General features: G+C 45.6%; 1 protein-coding gene across 2 annotated transcripts in view; it reads right to left on the bottom strand.

Annotated features, from left to right (window-relative positions):
• The window catches only part of RHOQ (ras homolog family member Q), a 31,440-nt gene extending 15,172 nt beyond the window's left edge, over positions 1-16,268 (bottom strand). For both annotated transcript variants that reach the window (XM_065402194.1, XM_065402195.1), the window contains exons 1-2: positions 16,127-16,268; positions 15,488-15,546 (exon numbers count right to left, since the gene is read on the bottom strand). In XM_065402194.1, the coding sequence (XP_065258266.1) occupies positions 15,488-15,546; positions 16,127-16,268 (201 nt within the window). The remainder of the gene's footprint in view (positions 1-15,487; positions 15,547-16,126) is intronic.
• Positions 16,269-16,609: the final 341 nt, after the last annotated feature.

The raw sequence follows: 16,609 nt of genomic DNA, 5'->3' as shown, positions 1-16,609 counted from the left end.
CTGGTGTGATATTTTTAGATCTGTTCAACAATAAGCAAGTGGACAGTACTATCTCTAGTGTCTGTTGTGCACACCTGACAGCTAAATTGGACTGTGAGTTACACCAGGATAGTTCCACTGGCTTCAAACCTAGTTACCCAGAATTAAGGGCTAAATTGCAGTTTTGCTACAAACCCTGAACAAGGATCAGTGTGAACAAGACTGTGTTTCAGCCAGTCACAATCTGGTTTCTAGTTCCCCACTTGCTCTGGAGAGGAGGGGGAAGTAGTCTGTGATAGCTCTATACCTAGCACAAATTACTTGACCAGGTGCATAGGCTCATCTGATCTTGTTCAGCCTTGGCTCTACCTACTCCTGCACCCACCTGTGTGGAATGGGGAGAAGCTGCCACAGGAGGCACTGCCAGAGGGAGAGCAGCCAAATGTTGAACTAACTAGGCAGGTCCCAATCTGGCCCTAAATGAAAGCAGAATTTGCCCTGATGATAGCCTGTGTTATTCCTATTATAGCCGTGTTCAGAGGCACCAATTTGGCACATGGCCCCATTGTGCTGGCTGCTGCATTTAGTTTTCCTATTTCCTGAAATCTTCAAACTTTATTTTCTATACATGCAAAACAAGTTCTGTTGACCCACGACAAGTGTTTGGGGAAAAGAGCACACAGCAAATCCCATCTATTTTCACAGGTTTCTGGTTGCGTTTATGGAGCAAGTGATCTGTTTGCCCAGATTGTGGTCTGTTAATATTAGATTCACGGGGAAGGCGAGAGGCTGCCAATTTATGGCAGTCATGTATTTTTAATTTATGGCAAAGACACTGAGAGCACAAAAGAAGTGCTCTCTTACTGTATTATAGAAGGAAATAAGTATACCCAAATCCACCTCCAAACTGGGATGAGCAGAATTGTTCAGAGCAGGTATGAATTATACATTGAAAAAGCCTAGTTGAATTATGATTTTCGATACAATTTTATTCTGAAGCATTTGTAAGAGTGGGATTGCTTACATGCCTGAGTAGCTGCTTTTTCCAGCTGGATATTTGTCCTTTATACAGAAGCCTGTTAAGCTTAGTTTCAATGTATTTAACAACTGGAAGAGACCAATGGCATTTATAATAATCACATTGGGTGAAACTTACCCACCACCACCACCAGTGACAACAGAAGACTCCCCAATGCAGTGGAAGAGCCATGGTGCTGCATAGCATACGAGTGGGTGGGATGGCCATGAATCAGGAACCCAGGAACACTTTGCTCCCCTCTATATGGGGTGTGGCTGACCTCTGCAGCTGCTGTGCATGGCTCACCACAAAAAGAACTGGGATGGGCTGCAGGGATGGGGGCTGCTCCCTGCATTCACCATTATGCAGCCCCAGTAGCCACACATCTCCACAAAGGCAAGGGTCACAGCTGCTATACCAGTCTATAGGTTGTTAGAGTGGTTTGCAGAACTGCCCCTACCCTAACCCTCATGTTCAGAAGTGGATTCTATTCCCAACCCCCATGATAGTCCCCAGAACAAACCTTGTTTATTTGGACTGTGAATAGAATGAAAGATTGTTGCGGGAGGTAAATTTAAGCCTTCGGGTCAAGTCCAGCCACCTTCCTGACTACAGAGGAGGTCCCCCTGGCAGTGAAACTGGTGTGACTCTCCTGGGCAAGAAGGGGAAATGGATGCTGGGGTGGAGGCTTGCCCTCTCTGAATGGCATAGACCTCCACTCTGCCTGAGCTTCCTTCTCAATGGGGGTGGAGGGAGCCAGACATTCTGTTCCTGCATGGATTTTCCAGTCCTTCCTCATGTGGGGAGACACAGAAGGGCCACCAAAGTCTACTTTGGTGTGAAGCAGCTTTCATAGAGCATCTACAGCACTGCTGTCAGAGCATGAGGGAGGATTACTTCTGCCCAGCCTGACTGGTGCTGGACTCGGGATTTGGTCCTTAATATGCAATTTCATGTGAATGTCACTTATATGGCATGTATTTCCACCAGTGTTAATTATAGACAGTCACTAACAACAGAATCATAGAAATCCACAGTGACAGATTTTTTTTTTTTTAAATGTTGTGTTGTAGCCTGCAACACAATGCAAGACCAAAGTGAAGTCCATGAGGATCTGGCCCAGAGGAGCTATGGCCATATTCACCACTTGAGGATCGAGACTCATGCAAATAGCTCTATATTATTTGAGAGCTGGAAATGATGGAGCAACTCTTAATGATACTGTTCAACCTAAAGTGGACAGCTAAGAGAGGAGGTCAGTTTAATGCTTCTATAGATGTTCTACATCATGGCTGGCTAACACCAAGCAAGTACTTCATGTGTGGGACTACTTCTAAGTGTCAAACCTATACTAAGACTCTCCAGTACTATGATGGTGGGGGACAATTTACACCAGCACAGAGTGAATTAGTCTGCAGCTTCCTAAAACAAGCTGTTAGCCTCAGTGGTTCACATGTTATGTTTGAGCCTGCAGCCTTTCTAACAACACTGGCACCAACCTGAGACAAGCTGGGGGAGGGGGGAGCATGCATAGGGTCAATGCAGGGTTGCCAACCCTCCAGGATTGTCCGGGAGTCTCCAGGAATCAAAGAGTAATCTTTAATTAAAGAAAGACTGTCATGTGATGAAACCTCTAGGAATACATCCAACCAAAATTGGCAACTCTAGGTTAATGCTAGATAAATTCATTCAACGACCAAGCAAAGATTTTTTTTCAAGAAAGGAAAAGCAATAGGATCCCACTGAGTTCTGTGACATCCCCCTGTAAGAACCTCACACTAGCAACCATTACTCCCTTGGACTTAAATTTAAATACTTGACATTCACCCAGTAGTTCAACAATATGGCAAAAATGCTACACTCGGAGAATAACGGGATGGTCAGAAATTTAACTTTCAGCTCCGTTGTTTTCTCCTGGGAGATTGGGTGCACTGCAGACAACTCTGACAACTCCTTCTACTGTACCAGCACTCGTTACAATTTGTAGTAGGGCCTGGAGGCAAGTAGCCTTTTCTAGAGGGAATGGGGAAAAAAAGGTGTGCTGGGGTAGTGTATTGTCTAATATTGGACACGTCCTCTGTTTGGCTACTATATCCTACACATGCCGGACAATGGACTCAATGATCTAATAGACCTTCACAGGGAAAGGACCTATTACAGATAAAGACAAAAGTGATTGTTCCAACACTAAGTAATTTAAAAACAGTTCTTATAAGGTAAATGGACCTAAGTCTTTATACAGACTCCTTACGATTAATTCCTGTCATTGTTGCGCATCAGCAGATCTAGAATGGCACTAAAGTTGTAAGAGACCAGTGCCACCCAGTGTTTTATTTGTAATGAAAGACGTGCCGGGGAGCAAGCAATTTTTTTTTTTTTTTTTTACATTCAGAACTGATGCAGCAAGCTCAGAGGTGCCAGGGCCCTGGCACCTCTGAAGCACTGATGTCACCTCATGCACATTTTAGAATACATCACTATGAAAAACTTTCAGGAATTAAAGGGGATGTGTTTTCTGGAATTCTTCTGCACAATGTGCTGGGGGGTGTGGTTTCTCAAGAGTGTTCAGCATCAGCCTACCTTCAAGAGTTCATGGACTTCAGTGGAAGCAGAACTAGCTTAACATTGAGTACATCTGAAAATCCTACCCCGGGTCTCCACTATTCTGTTAGCAAACCTCTCACTGTTTATGCACAGTCTCTACCTCTGTGTTAAATTACTAATAAAGGCAGCCTGTGTCACCTCTGAGCTCCACCCAAGCATTCACTCCAGACATTGTATCCAAATTTCAATGAAAAGCAATACCCAAGAGGAACTAGCAAGATGCATACTTAACACTCAGCAACACTGATGATCACTCAGCATTCACTCTTATCTCTGGCCCTTGCTATGTCTAATTTAGATTGCAAGCTGCTTGAGGCAGGATTCTGTCTTTGTTTTGTCTATAAAGCACTATGTTCACCTATGATGCTGATAAATGTGCCTTTGCTCTGGAGGATAAATAGTGTTTTGTTATATGCAAACCACCAAGTGCTGGCTATTGCAAGAAGAATTACTGCATTTACTGCCACAGAATGATGCAGTATAGAACATTAAAGAAGAATTATTACTGTAGTAGCTACATGAGTCAAATGACAATCTTTCCATAACTCTTTTATAAGTGTTACTTTGGTATTCAAAAGCATTTTTCATAAACAGGTTATTCAATTCCAAACTAATATGAAATGGACTTTTCTTTTTACTGCTCTCCCATTCTTTCCAGTTTCTCAAGAAGATTATAAAAAGAAGCGGTGATGGTGGGTTTGGTTTTTTAGTTAGAAAAAATAAGTCTTGAGGCTCTGTTCAAAAGCATGTATTCTAGGAATGGTAATATTCATATGTGTTGCTAACTCCTGTGATTTTTATTGCGAGTCTCATGAAACCTAGTGTTTTTCTTAAAGCCCCAGCAGCTGGGCCTGTGATTACATAAGAATCACAGCTTTAATTTAAAGGCGAAGGTGAGTTTCTAGCCCTTATGGGTGTGGAGAAAAACTTGAAAACATTAACCCAAAAGACTCAAATCAGAAGACAAGTGAAAAGAACTTCAGAGTGGATTTTTTTCCCCAAAAGTGTCATGGATTGGGGAAGGGGTGGAACTGACTCATGATTTTTGAATGTTTAGGATTGGAAATTAATATTTTGTCAAATTAAATTGACCGTCATTTTGTTAGTGTGCTCTTGATATAGGACCTGATGGAAAGGCCATAGAAGTCAATGGAAAGACTCCTGTTAACATCAAATAGTTTTGGGTTAGCCCCTAATATCGATACTAAGAAGACAAGTAATGTGATCTAAGGTATTTAACTATGGAAAGTAGACAAACTGAAAAAGATGTATTCAGGTCCAGATTAGGTGTAGGCTGGGGTTCAAAGTTGGCTCCAGAAAATGGGTCCCTTCTTATTTTAGAACCAAAGTAAGCAGAGATTCAGATCAGGAGAGTCAATTACAAACCTGCCTGAAATTCTCAAAGCTTGGTATAATCTCTATCAGAATTTCTAGACTTAATTAAATCACCCTTAACTCAAAGAGGAAAGAGGGATGAGATTGGCCCCTCTATTTGATATTTTCCTTTATCGAATGAGTGCAGATGTGACAAGTTAAAATCAATGCAGAAAAACAAAAAAACAAAACAGGTGGAAATGTTGTATTGGCAGATCAATAATTACTGTTTGTTTTCAATATTGTCTTTTTAATTTATGAGAGGTGCACAGAGTATTAGATAGGTGTCACAAAAACCTAGATGTCATAATAAAGAATGGAATTCATATGGATGTTGATCTCAAATTCAAGGACACCTAGTTACTATTAATCTAAAATGTGGATTTTTTACTTGACTGTATAGTCAGTGTGAAATAGTCTGTTTAGTAGTAGGGTCTCTCAATCAGCAGAGATTCCAGAAATATGTTTCAAACATTTCATCTGTATTCTTTAGTGTTAGAGATTTTACAGAAGGGCCTCTCACACTGGGTTAATTGGCTCTGAGGTCTTTACTAAGCTCTGCCACTGACTTTGGTCAAATCACTCTGTAGCTTCCAAAAGCATCCATTACATTTTGGTACCCAATTTAAGGTACCCAGGGCCTGATTTTCAAAAGAAACTGTTACCTCTTAGCATAAACTGGGGGGTGGGAAATGCTTTAGGTGTCTCAAATTTACCACCCAAGTTTAATAGGCACTTTTGAAAATGTAGGTGTTAGTGTCTCTGATCCTCAGTTTTCCCACATCTATATACTGGAGATAGTGATACTTCTCTACCTCACAAGGGTGCTGGGAAACTTGTTTAATTGATGTTTATGAATCATTTTGAAATGATTAAATGGAAAGCGCTGCACAAGAATTATTCTTCAAAAAGCATTTTTAAAAATCAACCTGTAGTTTTTAAGTGTTCCCTTTACTGTTCCTGAGGAAATCTGTTTTTTATTAACAACTCCTTCCCTATAATGCTCAGCCTGATAAAAGAATTAACAAAATTATGTTTGACATTAGTCTGTTGCCCTGTAGATACTGTAAGGCTTAAATTGCACACAGCATATTAGGCACATTTTCATTTTAATGTCATCTGCACACACCCATTTCCACAGGCTAGTTGCTGCTGGAGAGCTCCATACATTCTGGCTAGGGACGTCATCCCCATGCACACACCAACCGCTCAAGGGAGCATGTCCTGGGCTCTTCACAGACTGAGGTGCTGAAATACACATGGGGCAGTGGGCACCCAACAGTGGGCACGTAACTTCCCAGCTGCAACTAGCCTAACTAGAAAGGGAGAAGTGATAATTGCTATAATTTATTTTTTATCTACTAAAATAGCCAGTTTTTTCAAGTTTTACAGTAATTGAGATGCAAGCGGTTAACTGTTATGGGCCCAGTGTTCGATGGATTTGCACTTGCATGCTCCAGGGCTGCATTTGACCCAAGACGCCATTTCAGGGCCAACTAAGAGTAAATGGGCTGTAAGGGAGGAAAGCCATATCTCAACACACATACCTGTAACTAGCCAGAAAAGATGTGTTGCGTAATCAAGTCAGTACCATGGTGAAAAGAGAAAAGATGGCTGAACTGGATCATCAGATAATGGCTAGAGAGGTGGCCAGCAGGGATTACAGATATCACTACTATCTCTCAGTTTATTTATAGCAACAACAACAAATCTCATTCTGCAATTTGTGTATGCAGCTTGTCAATGTAACCATGCCTTTCCGTCACCCTCATTCTCCCTCATGCATGCCCCCAGCTTCTTAGTTACTCACTTGTTTTTGTGCCTTGTCTTAATTTAGGCCCCAGTCTTGCAAACACTTACACACGTGCTTAACTTTTAGCACCTTAGTCATATTGACCTCAAGAAAGAAAAGGATTTCCAATATCAGGGCCTACATTAAGACAAGATATAAGTGCCTTTGACTTCAGTGAGAATACCCAGATTTAAGTATGCACCTAAGTATTAGCTAGTCCAATAGTGCTCAGATCCTGACTGAGGCTGCTGGGTGCTACTGGAATACAAATCCCCATCATTATCTAAACTGGGTAAACAAAGTGCTCAATACCTTCAACTTCTGTCGGTTTCAGTGGGAGCTGAAGAGGAGCTCAGAGCTTTACAGCCTTGGACTCACAACATGGTCCTTACTCAAAAGGGAGGGGCAGCCTGTGTTCTGGAAGGAGGCTGAGTCTCAGCAAGGAAACATGGAGGCAGTAACATTAACCTCTAGATCAGGGGTAGTCAACCTATGGTAGGGTTACCATCCGTCCGTATTTCCCCGGACATGTCCGGCTTTTGCATCTCTAAATAGCCGTCCGGGAGGAATTGGTAACAAGGTTAAAATGTCCGGGTTTTTTTTCTCCCTCACCTCCCTCCCTCCCTCCCATGCAGAGTGCGGCTGCTGATTGGGCGGCTGGGCCGATTGACCCACTCCCATTGGCCTCCAGCAGCCAGAGCCCTCCCTGCTCCCCCCTCCCTCTGTCTGCAGCCCTGTGTAACACACAAACCGACCCACCGGGCAGCGTGTTTTGCAAACACGTGGAGCCAGAATGGTAAGGGGAGTTGGGGGGAGGGGGGGACAGTCAGGGAGCGGGGGAGTGTTGGATGGGTCCCCGGCCTCCACCTGCCACCCCCCCCCCTCCACGTGTCCCCCCTCATGGCCCCCCCCCCGCCTGCTTGTACTGCCAGAACCAGCAGCAACTGCTGTCTGCTGCCCCCGGGTCCTAGCGTTCCCCATCCACTAATGGGAAGACAGGCTGCCCTTACCCTGCCCTTCCACCCTAGCCCTGAGCCTCTCCAACACCCCAAACCCCTCAGCCCCAGCCCTCATCCCCCTGCACCCTAATCCTCTGCCCCAGCCCTGAGCCTCCTCCTGCATCATGAACCCCTCATCCTCAGACCCACAGCCCTCACCCCTGCATCCCCTCCTATCCCCAAACTCCCTCCCAAGCCCCCTCCCCCTTCCCACACACCCCCTCCTGCCCTCAAACTCCCTCCCAAAGCCTGCACCCCCTCCCTTTGCACCGCCTCCCACCCCCAAACTCCATCCCAGAGCCTGCACCCCTCACCCCCTCCTGCACACCCACCCCCTGCCCCAGCCCAGAGCCTGCACCCAGCACCCAAACTCTATCCCAGAGCCTGCACCCTGCACCCCTCCTGCACCCTAATCCCCAGCCCAGGACCTGCACCCCAGACCTCCTCCCCCCACCCAATCCCCCTCCCAGAGCCTTAGGCAGGTGGGGGGGGGGGGGGGAGTTCTGGGCACCACCAAAATGTCTACAACCCTGCCACCCATGCGAGTGGATAAGGGTCGGGGCAGTCAGGGGACAGGTAGGGTCCTAGGGGTGGGGGGTTCTCAGCAGGGGGCAGTCAGGGGACAAGAAGCAGGGGGGGTTGGGGTTCTGAGGGGGGCAGTCGGAGTGGGAAGTGGGAGGGAGTGGATGGGGGCGGGGCTAGGGCGGGGCTTCCCCCCCGTGTCCTCTTTTTTGATTGTGGAAACATGGTAACCCTAACCTATGGCACTTGTGCCGAAGGCAGCACGCGAGCTGATTTTCAGTGGCACTCACACTGCCCGGGTCCTGACCACCGGTCCGGGCGGCTCTGCATTTTAATTTAATTTTAAATTAAGCTTCTTAAACATTTTAAAAACCTTATTTACTTTACATACAACACTAGTTTAGTTATATATTATAGACTTATAGAAAGAGACCTTCTAAAAATGTTAAAATGTATTACTGGCACGCGAAACCTTAAATTAAATAAATGAAGTGAATAAATGAAGACTCAGCACATCACTTCTAAAAGGTTGCCGACCCCTGCGCTAGATGAAATCCAGCCACCCTGAAAAACAGTGGTCCCCTAATAAGCACCACTGCAGCGCACTGTTACTTATCCATTGTACACTGGCATATCCTCTCAAAGGGAGAGGTTGCTAGAAAGTGAGGGAAAATAAAGATGAGGGAGGAAATCTAGGCAACTTAAAAATGGGTGACATTGCTACAAATCCTGAGGGCCTGATATGAAATTCAGATGGTCAAAAATAATTCTCCTCAGCTTCATTGAATTCCTATACACAGCAACAGGGCTGGGTGGAGCAACAGACTGCGCCTCTGAGAGGAACTGGCTGTGGAATGCCTTATCTGGAATGGCATGGCCACTGGAGAGGCATAGTTATCACCCTCCTCCTGGCCTAGGAGCTAGAACAGCTGCAGAACTAAACAGGCTACTAGAGCTTCTACTGTCCAGCAGCTGTACTAGCTATTTTCTGCTGAACTAGGCCCTAAATATTTTCAGTCAGAGGAAAACCTGATGGGTGGGTGGGTGCACGCATGCACCTACAGAGAAATGTCTGTCTGTGTATAGAAAGAAGTTTGTGTGTGAGAGATCCTGACCAGTCTTTTTGTTCTGTATATTCACAACCTCGGACCAACGTAACTTTTATCCTCTCATCTTTTTATGAAGATATCAGAATTAGTCTTTCAAACCATTTTACTTCAACCTAGGTCTGAGGGATTAAGTGATCTGTAGTAGTTTGTGGTGATTAAGAAACCTATTATTAGTTTCCAACTGGCTTCTTCACAGCACACTCAGTAACTTGGAAGCGTACTGAACCTTCCATTGAACAAAAGCCTCTCACAGGTGGATAAGTGTGGGAATAAGTAAAGAGACACTTGGGTTGACAAGAGAGGTCAGAATTTCAGGCCTACAGAGAGTGAAGACATCAGGAAAGGGAGGAGGGCCCAGTGGTTAGGGCACTAACAAGAGACCCCAGTTCAATTCTTTGATCTGCCACAGACTTCTTTGGGCAAGTCACCTAGTCTCTCTGTGTCCCAGTATCCCATCTGTATAATAGGTAAATACTAAGTCCCCATCTACAGGGGTGTTATATGGATAACTACTATGGTAAAGGGAGGGCCACGTACATGACAAAGCTCTGAGAAGATAGGTGCTATAGGGCTGACACAGTATTTCATAGCGAACCAATTTGGAGGGGGAGGGAGAGGAAATCACCTGCATCACTAAGTCAGAATGTAAGGATCGATCCTCTGCTGGTGTAAATCAGCAAAGCTTCAATGGAGCTACTCTTACGTACAGCCACTGAGGATCGGGCTGTGAAGTATATTGTTAAATTAGCAGTCAGTAGCAGACGTATTTAGGAAGCCGCCTGCTATCACACTGACGTGGAGGAGACACCCAGAAGCAATATCTATAATGCTTTAAATATTTTTATTTTCTATTTTAAGAATATTGTTTTAGAAGCATTTCTGTCCCTCTACCCCAGAGGTTCTTAACTTTTCCTTCTGAGCGCCCCCCCCCCCCCCCATGCTATAAAAATTCCACAGCCCACACATGCCACAACAACTATTTTTCAGTAGATTAAGAGCCAGGCCCGGTGTTAGGGCGTAGCAAGCAGAGCAGTTGCCAAGAGCCACACCACAAGGGGCCCCGCAAAGCTAAGTTGCTCAGGCTTCTGGGAACTGCAGCCAATGGGAGCTGCAGTGGCAGAGCTTGTGGGCACAGGTAGTGCATGGAGTCCCCTGCTCCCCCCAAGGGCCACAGGGACATGCCAGCCGCTTCTGGGAGTGGCCTGGGGCCAGAGCAGGCAGGCAGGGAGCCTGCCTTAGCCCTGCTGCACCGCCAACCAGGAGCCGCCTGAGGTAAGCGCCTCACGGCCAGAGCCTGCACCCCGCACCCCCTCTTGCACCCCAACCCCCTGCCCCAGCCCAGAGCCCTATCCTGCACCCAAACTCCCTCCCAGAGCCTGCACCCCTCATCCCCTCCCGCACCCCAACCCCCTGCCCCAGGTTCAGCCCGGAGTCCCCACCCACACTCCGAACCACTCGGCCCCACATCACCTCCCACACCCCAGCCCACTGCCCCATCCCGGTGAAAGTGAGTGAGGGTGGGAGAAAGCGAGTGACAGAGGGAGGGGGAATGGAGTGAGCAGGGTGGGGCCTCAGGGAAGGGGCAGGGCAAGGGTGTTTGGATTTGTGTGATTAAACACCCTACTTTGGCTTCAGCCCAGGAAGGGGGGGGCTTAGGCTTTGGCTTTCTGCCCTGGGCCCCAGTGAGTCTAATTTTGGCCCTGCTCTCTGCTTTATTTTAGTGGACCCTCTGAAACCTGCTCACAGCCCCACAAGGGGCCCCATACCCCTGGTTGAGAACTGCTGCCCTACCCATTTCTCTTGTTCCATTTGGCAAACACTGACCTCGTCACAGTGCCACTACTGTTTTCAAGGAATTGAAATAAAAATGACTATTTTGGCTTAAAAACCTCCACTTTATACAGCAACTCATTGTAGCAAAGCATCTGTATCTTCATGCACCAGCATAATCCCAGATGACATCATAACTCTGGGAAGAAGAGCTTGCCAGATAACTGCTTCTGATGAGCCAGCAGACAGTATAAACACACCAGGCTGGGTTGACTGGGAGGGGAGCACAGAGGAGGAGAAGCCTCTACAAGGTTCCCCTCATGGAGTTCCTCTCTGATTTTTTCTGATGGAGGAAGGATTTGCTGCTCTTCCTACCACCCCACCCTTGAAAAAGTCACAGAAACCCATCCAAATGCCCTTGGGGAAGCCATAGGAGGCCAGGGCTACTACCCATGTAGAGATCCATGGTGATGCTGTAGGCCTGGCCACCAGCACCTCCTAGCACAGCTATCAGGTACTCCCCCTAGTTATAACTGCCCCTGGAGATCCCTCTCCAACCCTTTAAAGGGAACTCCCAACCACACAGGGGACCCTGCAGAAAGGATCTCACACACCTAGGCTTTATGACCATTTCCTCACAATCTCCAGAGGAGCAGCGGGAGGACACATCCCTGTCCCCAGCCCACTTTCTCTTCTTCCCCTCCCTTGTGCGGATCCTGGACCTGGTGGGCACATTCCATGGAGGTGGAGGAACAAGAGCGTGGGGGGCAGTGATATAAAGGCAGCTGAGCTCTCATCACAAAGGGGAGATGGGGGGGGGGGGATCTGCATGTGCATCTGGTAAGGGAGGGGAGCCAAACACAATTTCCTCTTTTCACCCATTGTAAGACACCTTACAAAGATACTGCAGACACTACTTTTTTTAAATGGGCTGGTACACTTAAAAAGCTAGGGCCAGATTCACTGACCCTAAGTCAAGTGAGTCACCATGCTTGAGTAAAGGCTGCAGGATCTGGTCCATCAGATAATAACAGTTTTAAAGTTTAAATTTTGAGGACTAAAAATCTTAACAGAGTTTCTTTGACTTAATACTCCAAGGTCTGGACACCTAACACTAACCAGCTTTTCCTGAGATAAATCAGGAGTAACTGAGTTTATCTGACTGCTATGTATTAACTGGTGCATCCCACTAGTTACACAGGAGAACATAGGGTGCCCAGCTTCTATACTGGTATGCTTGCAATACATAAACATACAGAATACTGCAAGACTGAGACAAAGCTGTATGTACACTGTTAACCCCCCAAAACAGTAACAAACTGAGACAGAGTGATTTCAGATGCCACCTAACACTAAGTTCTGTTTAAAACCAGTAGTCCTACATTTTCTGTACTGTACTTTAAATAGATTCTAGAATGTTAATAAATGTTTTATTAAATCAAATGCCCTATTTTCTTGAATGTATTTTTAAAATGTTTCATATATTAGAGTTTTGGCATTATAGGAGAGGCCTAATTCCAGTCTGACAACAAAACATTTACAGAACAGTTGAATGTTGGATAATAGGACTATGATAGAGGAAACATTAAATGACTCTCTTTTATTTGAGCACTACTCGCCTGTATTTACATCAATGACATCATAGTCACGAATAGGGCCCTACCAAATTCACGGTCCATTTTTGGTCAATTTCACGGTCATAGGATTTTAAAAATAATAAATTTCATGATTTCAGATATTTAAATCTGAAATTTCACAGTGTAATTGTAGGGGCCCTGACCCAAAAAGGAGTTGTGGGGGGGGAGGGCCTGCAAAGTAATTGTAGGTGGGGTTGCGGTACTGCTGCCCTTACTTTTGTGTTGCTGCTGGCAGCGGTGCTGCCTTCAGAGCTGGACAGCCACAGAGTGGTGGCTGATGGCCGGGAGCCCAGCTCTGAAGGCAGAGCTGTCGCCAGCAGCAGCGCAGAAGTTAGGATGGCATGGGATGGTATTGCAATGCTTATTTCTGCACTGCTACCTGCAGAGCTGGGCCCTAAGTCAGCAGCTGCCACTGTCCAGCCACCCAGCTCTGAAAGCAGCAGCACAGAAGTAAGGGTGGCACGGTATGATATTGCCACCCTTACTTCTGCACGGCTGCTGGTGGGGCGCTGCCTTCAGAGCTGGGCACCTGGCCAACAGCTGCCACTCTCCGGCTACCCAGCTCTGAAGGCAGGGCAGAAGTAAGGGTGGCAATACCATCAAACCCCACCCCCCTAAAATAACCTTGCAACAACCCTGCAACTCCCTTTTGGGTCAGGACTGGTCTGTATAGTATAGGTTAAAACCACACAAAAGACCAGATTTCACAGTCTGTGAGGCATTTTTCATGGCCATGAATTTGGTAGGGCCCTAGTCATGAAACATGACTTTCTGGTTTAAAAACAAACAAACCAGACAAACATCCTTCAGATATAGATATGACTTTTGCCTAGCTGGAAAGGAGGCCAGTTCAAATACTTATTTCTGTTGCCTCTGCTAGTAGGAATTTTGCAATTCATTTCATGCCCATTTAAAGCATATTATATATAACTGGGTGAATAAGAACATAAGAATGGCCATTCTGGGTCAGACCAAAGGTCCATCCAGCCCAGTATCCTGCCTACCGATAGTGGCCAATGCCAGGTGCCCCAGAGGGAGTGAACCTAACAGTAATGATCAAGTGATCTCTCTCCTGACATCCATCTTCACCCTCTGACAAACAGAGGCTAGGGACACCATTCCTTACCCATCCTGGCTAATAGCCATTAATGGACTTAACTAGATAAATTCATGGAGGTTCTCTTTTAAACCCTGTTATAGTCCTAGCCTTCACAACCTCCTCAGGCAAGGAGTTCCACAGGTTGACTGTGCGCTGTGTGAAGAAGAACTTCCTTTTATTTGTTTTAAACCTGCTGCCCATTACTTTGCTTATTTACTTTGAATGTTGTTTACTTTGCTTAAGATGGATGTCTGTCTGAAACATAGACTCTAGTTCAAACACTAGTTGTTGGGCTATATATAGAAATCACAGGATGAAGTCTATGGTCTGTATTATGCAGATCAGACTAGATTATCTTAATAGGGGGAAAAAAACCTTACATATATTTGAATGAAAAACACAGTCATGTCCCTTGCGGTTGGGAATTTTGGACCATTTAAAAAAGAAATTTGGCCTCAATCCTGCAGTATGCAGAGTGCCTCCTTGTGAGAGGCTCAAGACATTGCAATGTCAACCTTTATGAATTATTTTGTTTAGATAAGCCCCCCAAGCAGCTCCATGTCATTTAACTTGTGACAGTTTCTTCGTCTGCAGATTTGGAGAAAGTAGGTGTTTTTAATGTAAACTCAATAGTTATTGAAATCTTTTCTTGACATCTTAACAGACGCCACAAATATCAATACAATAATACCAGAGATGCCCTGCACTTCAAGCAGGTTTTGTTTGCTGTAAGCAGTTTTAAAAACTACAGATGGACAAAGCATCTTTCACAATAGAATTTGTATTTGGAGGCTTGCTAGCACAAATTATTCAGTTTGTTTTGTTTGGGCACCAAATAAATGATTACAAATGGAGGTGGCGGAGAGTGATAACACTTAAAATGAGGCAGTCTTTTTTATAAATTGCAAAACTTTTAGTTATTTAAATTTTCCTAATTAAGCATGATCAAGAGAGACTGCAATAATCTGGGTTTCTGTCAGATGTGGTGTGCTTGAAAAGGAAGAGAAACAGATCTCACACTGCATAAAGCCATTCAGAATACTAATCAAAAGGGGGTTTCAAATCTAGACAGGCTACAGAAGTCATTGCAATTGTTTGGACTCAGAATGATGATTTCAGGAATTCAAGTGACGTGTTGCAATGCTGTAACAAACCGAACCAGACAAAATGCCTTCCCATAATATTAGATGATGCCATTAGCCACCAATCAGAACCCTACAGTCATGTACTTCAGTCACCAATAAGGGACTAGACAGAGAACTCAAGAGGACCTGGCCATTTAAAACTAAAAATAAAGTCTATCACAGCTGACTGGAATAAGAGTTCGATTAATTATTTTTTTTAAACCCAACATCCCGTTTTTATCACTGGCTTTAAAAACATGGCAACACATGGAACTTGATGGAAGCAGGTGATTATTACAAATCAGTGCAGCGAGACAGTCCAACATAAACAAACACCCCTGAATTAATCAATGTGTACACAACCATGAAAATAACTAAGCTTTGGAAAACACTTCAGGCTGGAATAATAAAAAACCTCCAGGTGTTGGATTAGCGTTTTGGCTGGATCTGAAAGTACTCACCTGTCCTGCAGTGTCATACAGCCCCAGCAGATACTGCTTCCCCCCAACTGTAACAGTGACTGTAAAAGAGGAAAAAATAAAGATGTCGCTAATAATGTTGCTAAGGGGCATACAAAGCAACCTTCTGACACAAAGGCAGAGGAGTGTTTTCAGTTATACAAGCAGACTCAACATTAAAAAAAAAAAAAAGAGGTCTAAAAAAAGCTAGTACAAGAACACATCTGCAATGCACTTGGAGATGCAGAAAGAATGGGTTTACTATTTATGTCGTTTCATGTCAAGCACCCAGAGCCAGTGGCAGTCCTGTTTAAAACCTTTCCAGGCACTTTTTAATTTTTTGGTCTTGTTCAGACATTTCTATACACCGGCACCGCCCCCCAGCAGTTAAAGCATACTGGGCCAGGCTCCTTTGTATGTACTTTCATCTGGAGGATCCTTTCTAAGGGGAGATGGAAGTGGGCAGGCAGGCAGGACCAGCACAGAAGGGTTAAAACCAGACTTTGTGAAGAAGGTCAAGGCAGGAGGATCAGTGTTGGAAAATGGCAAAGTTCCGCTAAAGTTCTTCTGTTGCAGAGGAGAAGCCTCTTACTCAGCACTTCTAAGCCCCCACGTTTACTACCGATCCCGGGCGCCCCTCACCTGCATAGTGGTCAAACACGGTGGGCACATACTCCTCTGGAAACGCGTCGTTGGCGTAGCTCATCAGCAGGCAAGTTTTGCCCACGGCCCCGTCCCCCACCACCACGCATTTCAGCATGACCGTCCCGGTCCCATTGGCCATGGTTCGGGGCCAGTCGTCATTGTCAAGGGTTCAGCTGAGCTCCGAAGGGCGATTCCGCATCTTCGCCGCCCCCGGCTGCGGGTCGCTTAGCAGGCGCCGCAGCTCGCCGGAGATGGCATTTCTCCCCCCGGCAGTGCCAAATTTGGCTCGGAGGGATTTTCCTTCCTCTCGCCCCTGCCAGCTGAGCCCGATGACACAATGGATCATAAGACTTGCAGCTCTGAGAAAACAGGAACTTTGAGCAGGAAAACCAGTACAAAGCACGGCACTTTTCTCCTCTAGCCCAGGCGGCCACCCAGGGGCGAGCTCGCCCCCAGGCTGCAGGGACAAACACCCCCGAG

The sequence above is a fragment of the Emys orbicularis genome, chromosome 3, assembly GCF_028017835.1.
Source record: "Emys orbicularis isolate rEmyOrb1 chromosome 3, rEmyOrb1.hap1, whole genome shotgun sequence".
NCBI lineage: Eukaryota > Metazoa > Chordata > Testudines > Emydidae > Emys > Emys orbicularis.
The sequence above is the reverse complement of the archived record's forward strand: the minus strand, read 5'-3'. Positions and strand labels throughout refer to the sequence as shown.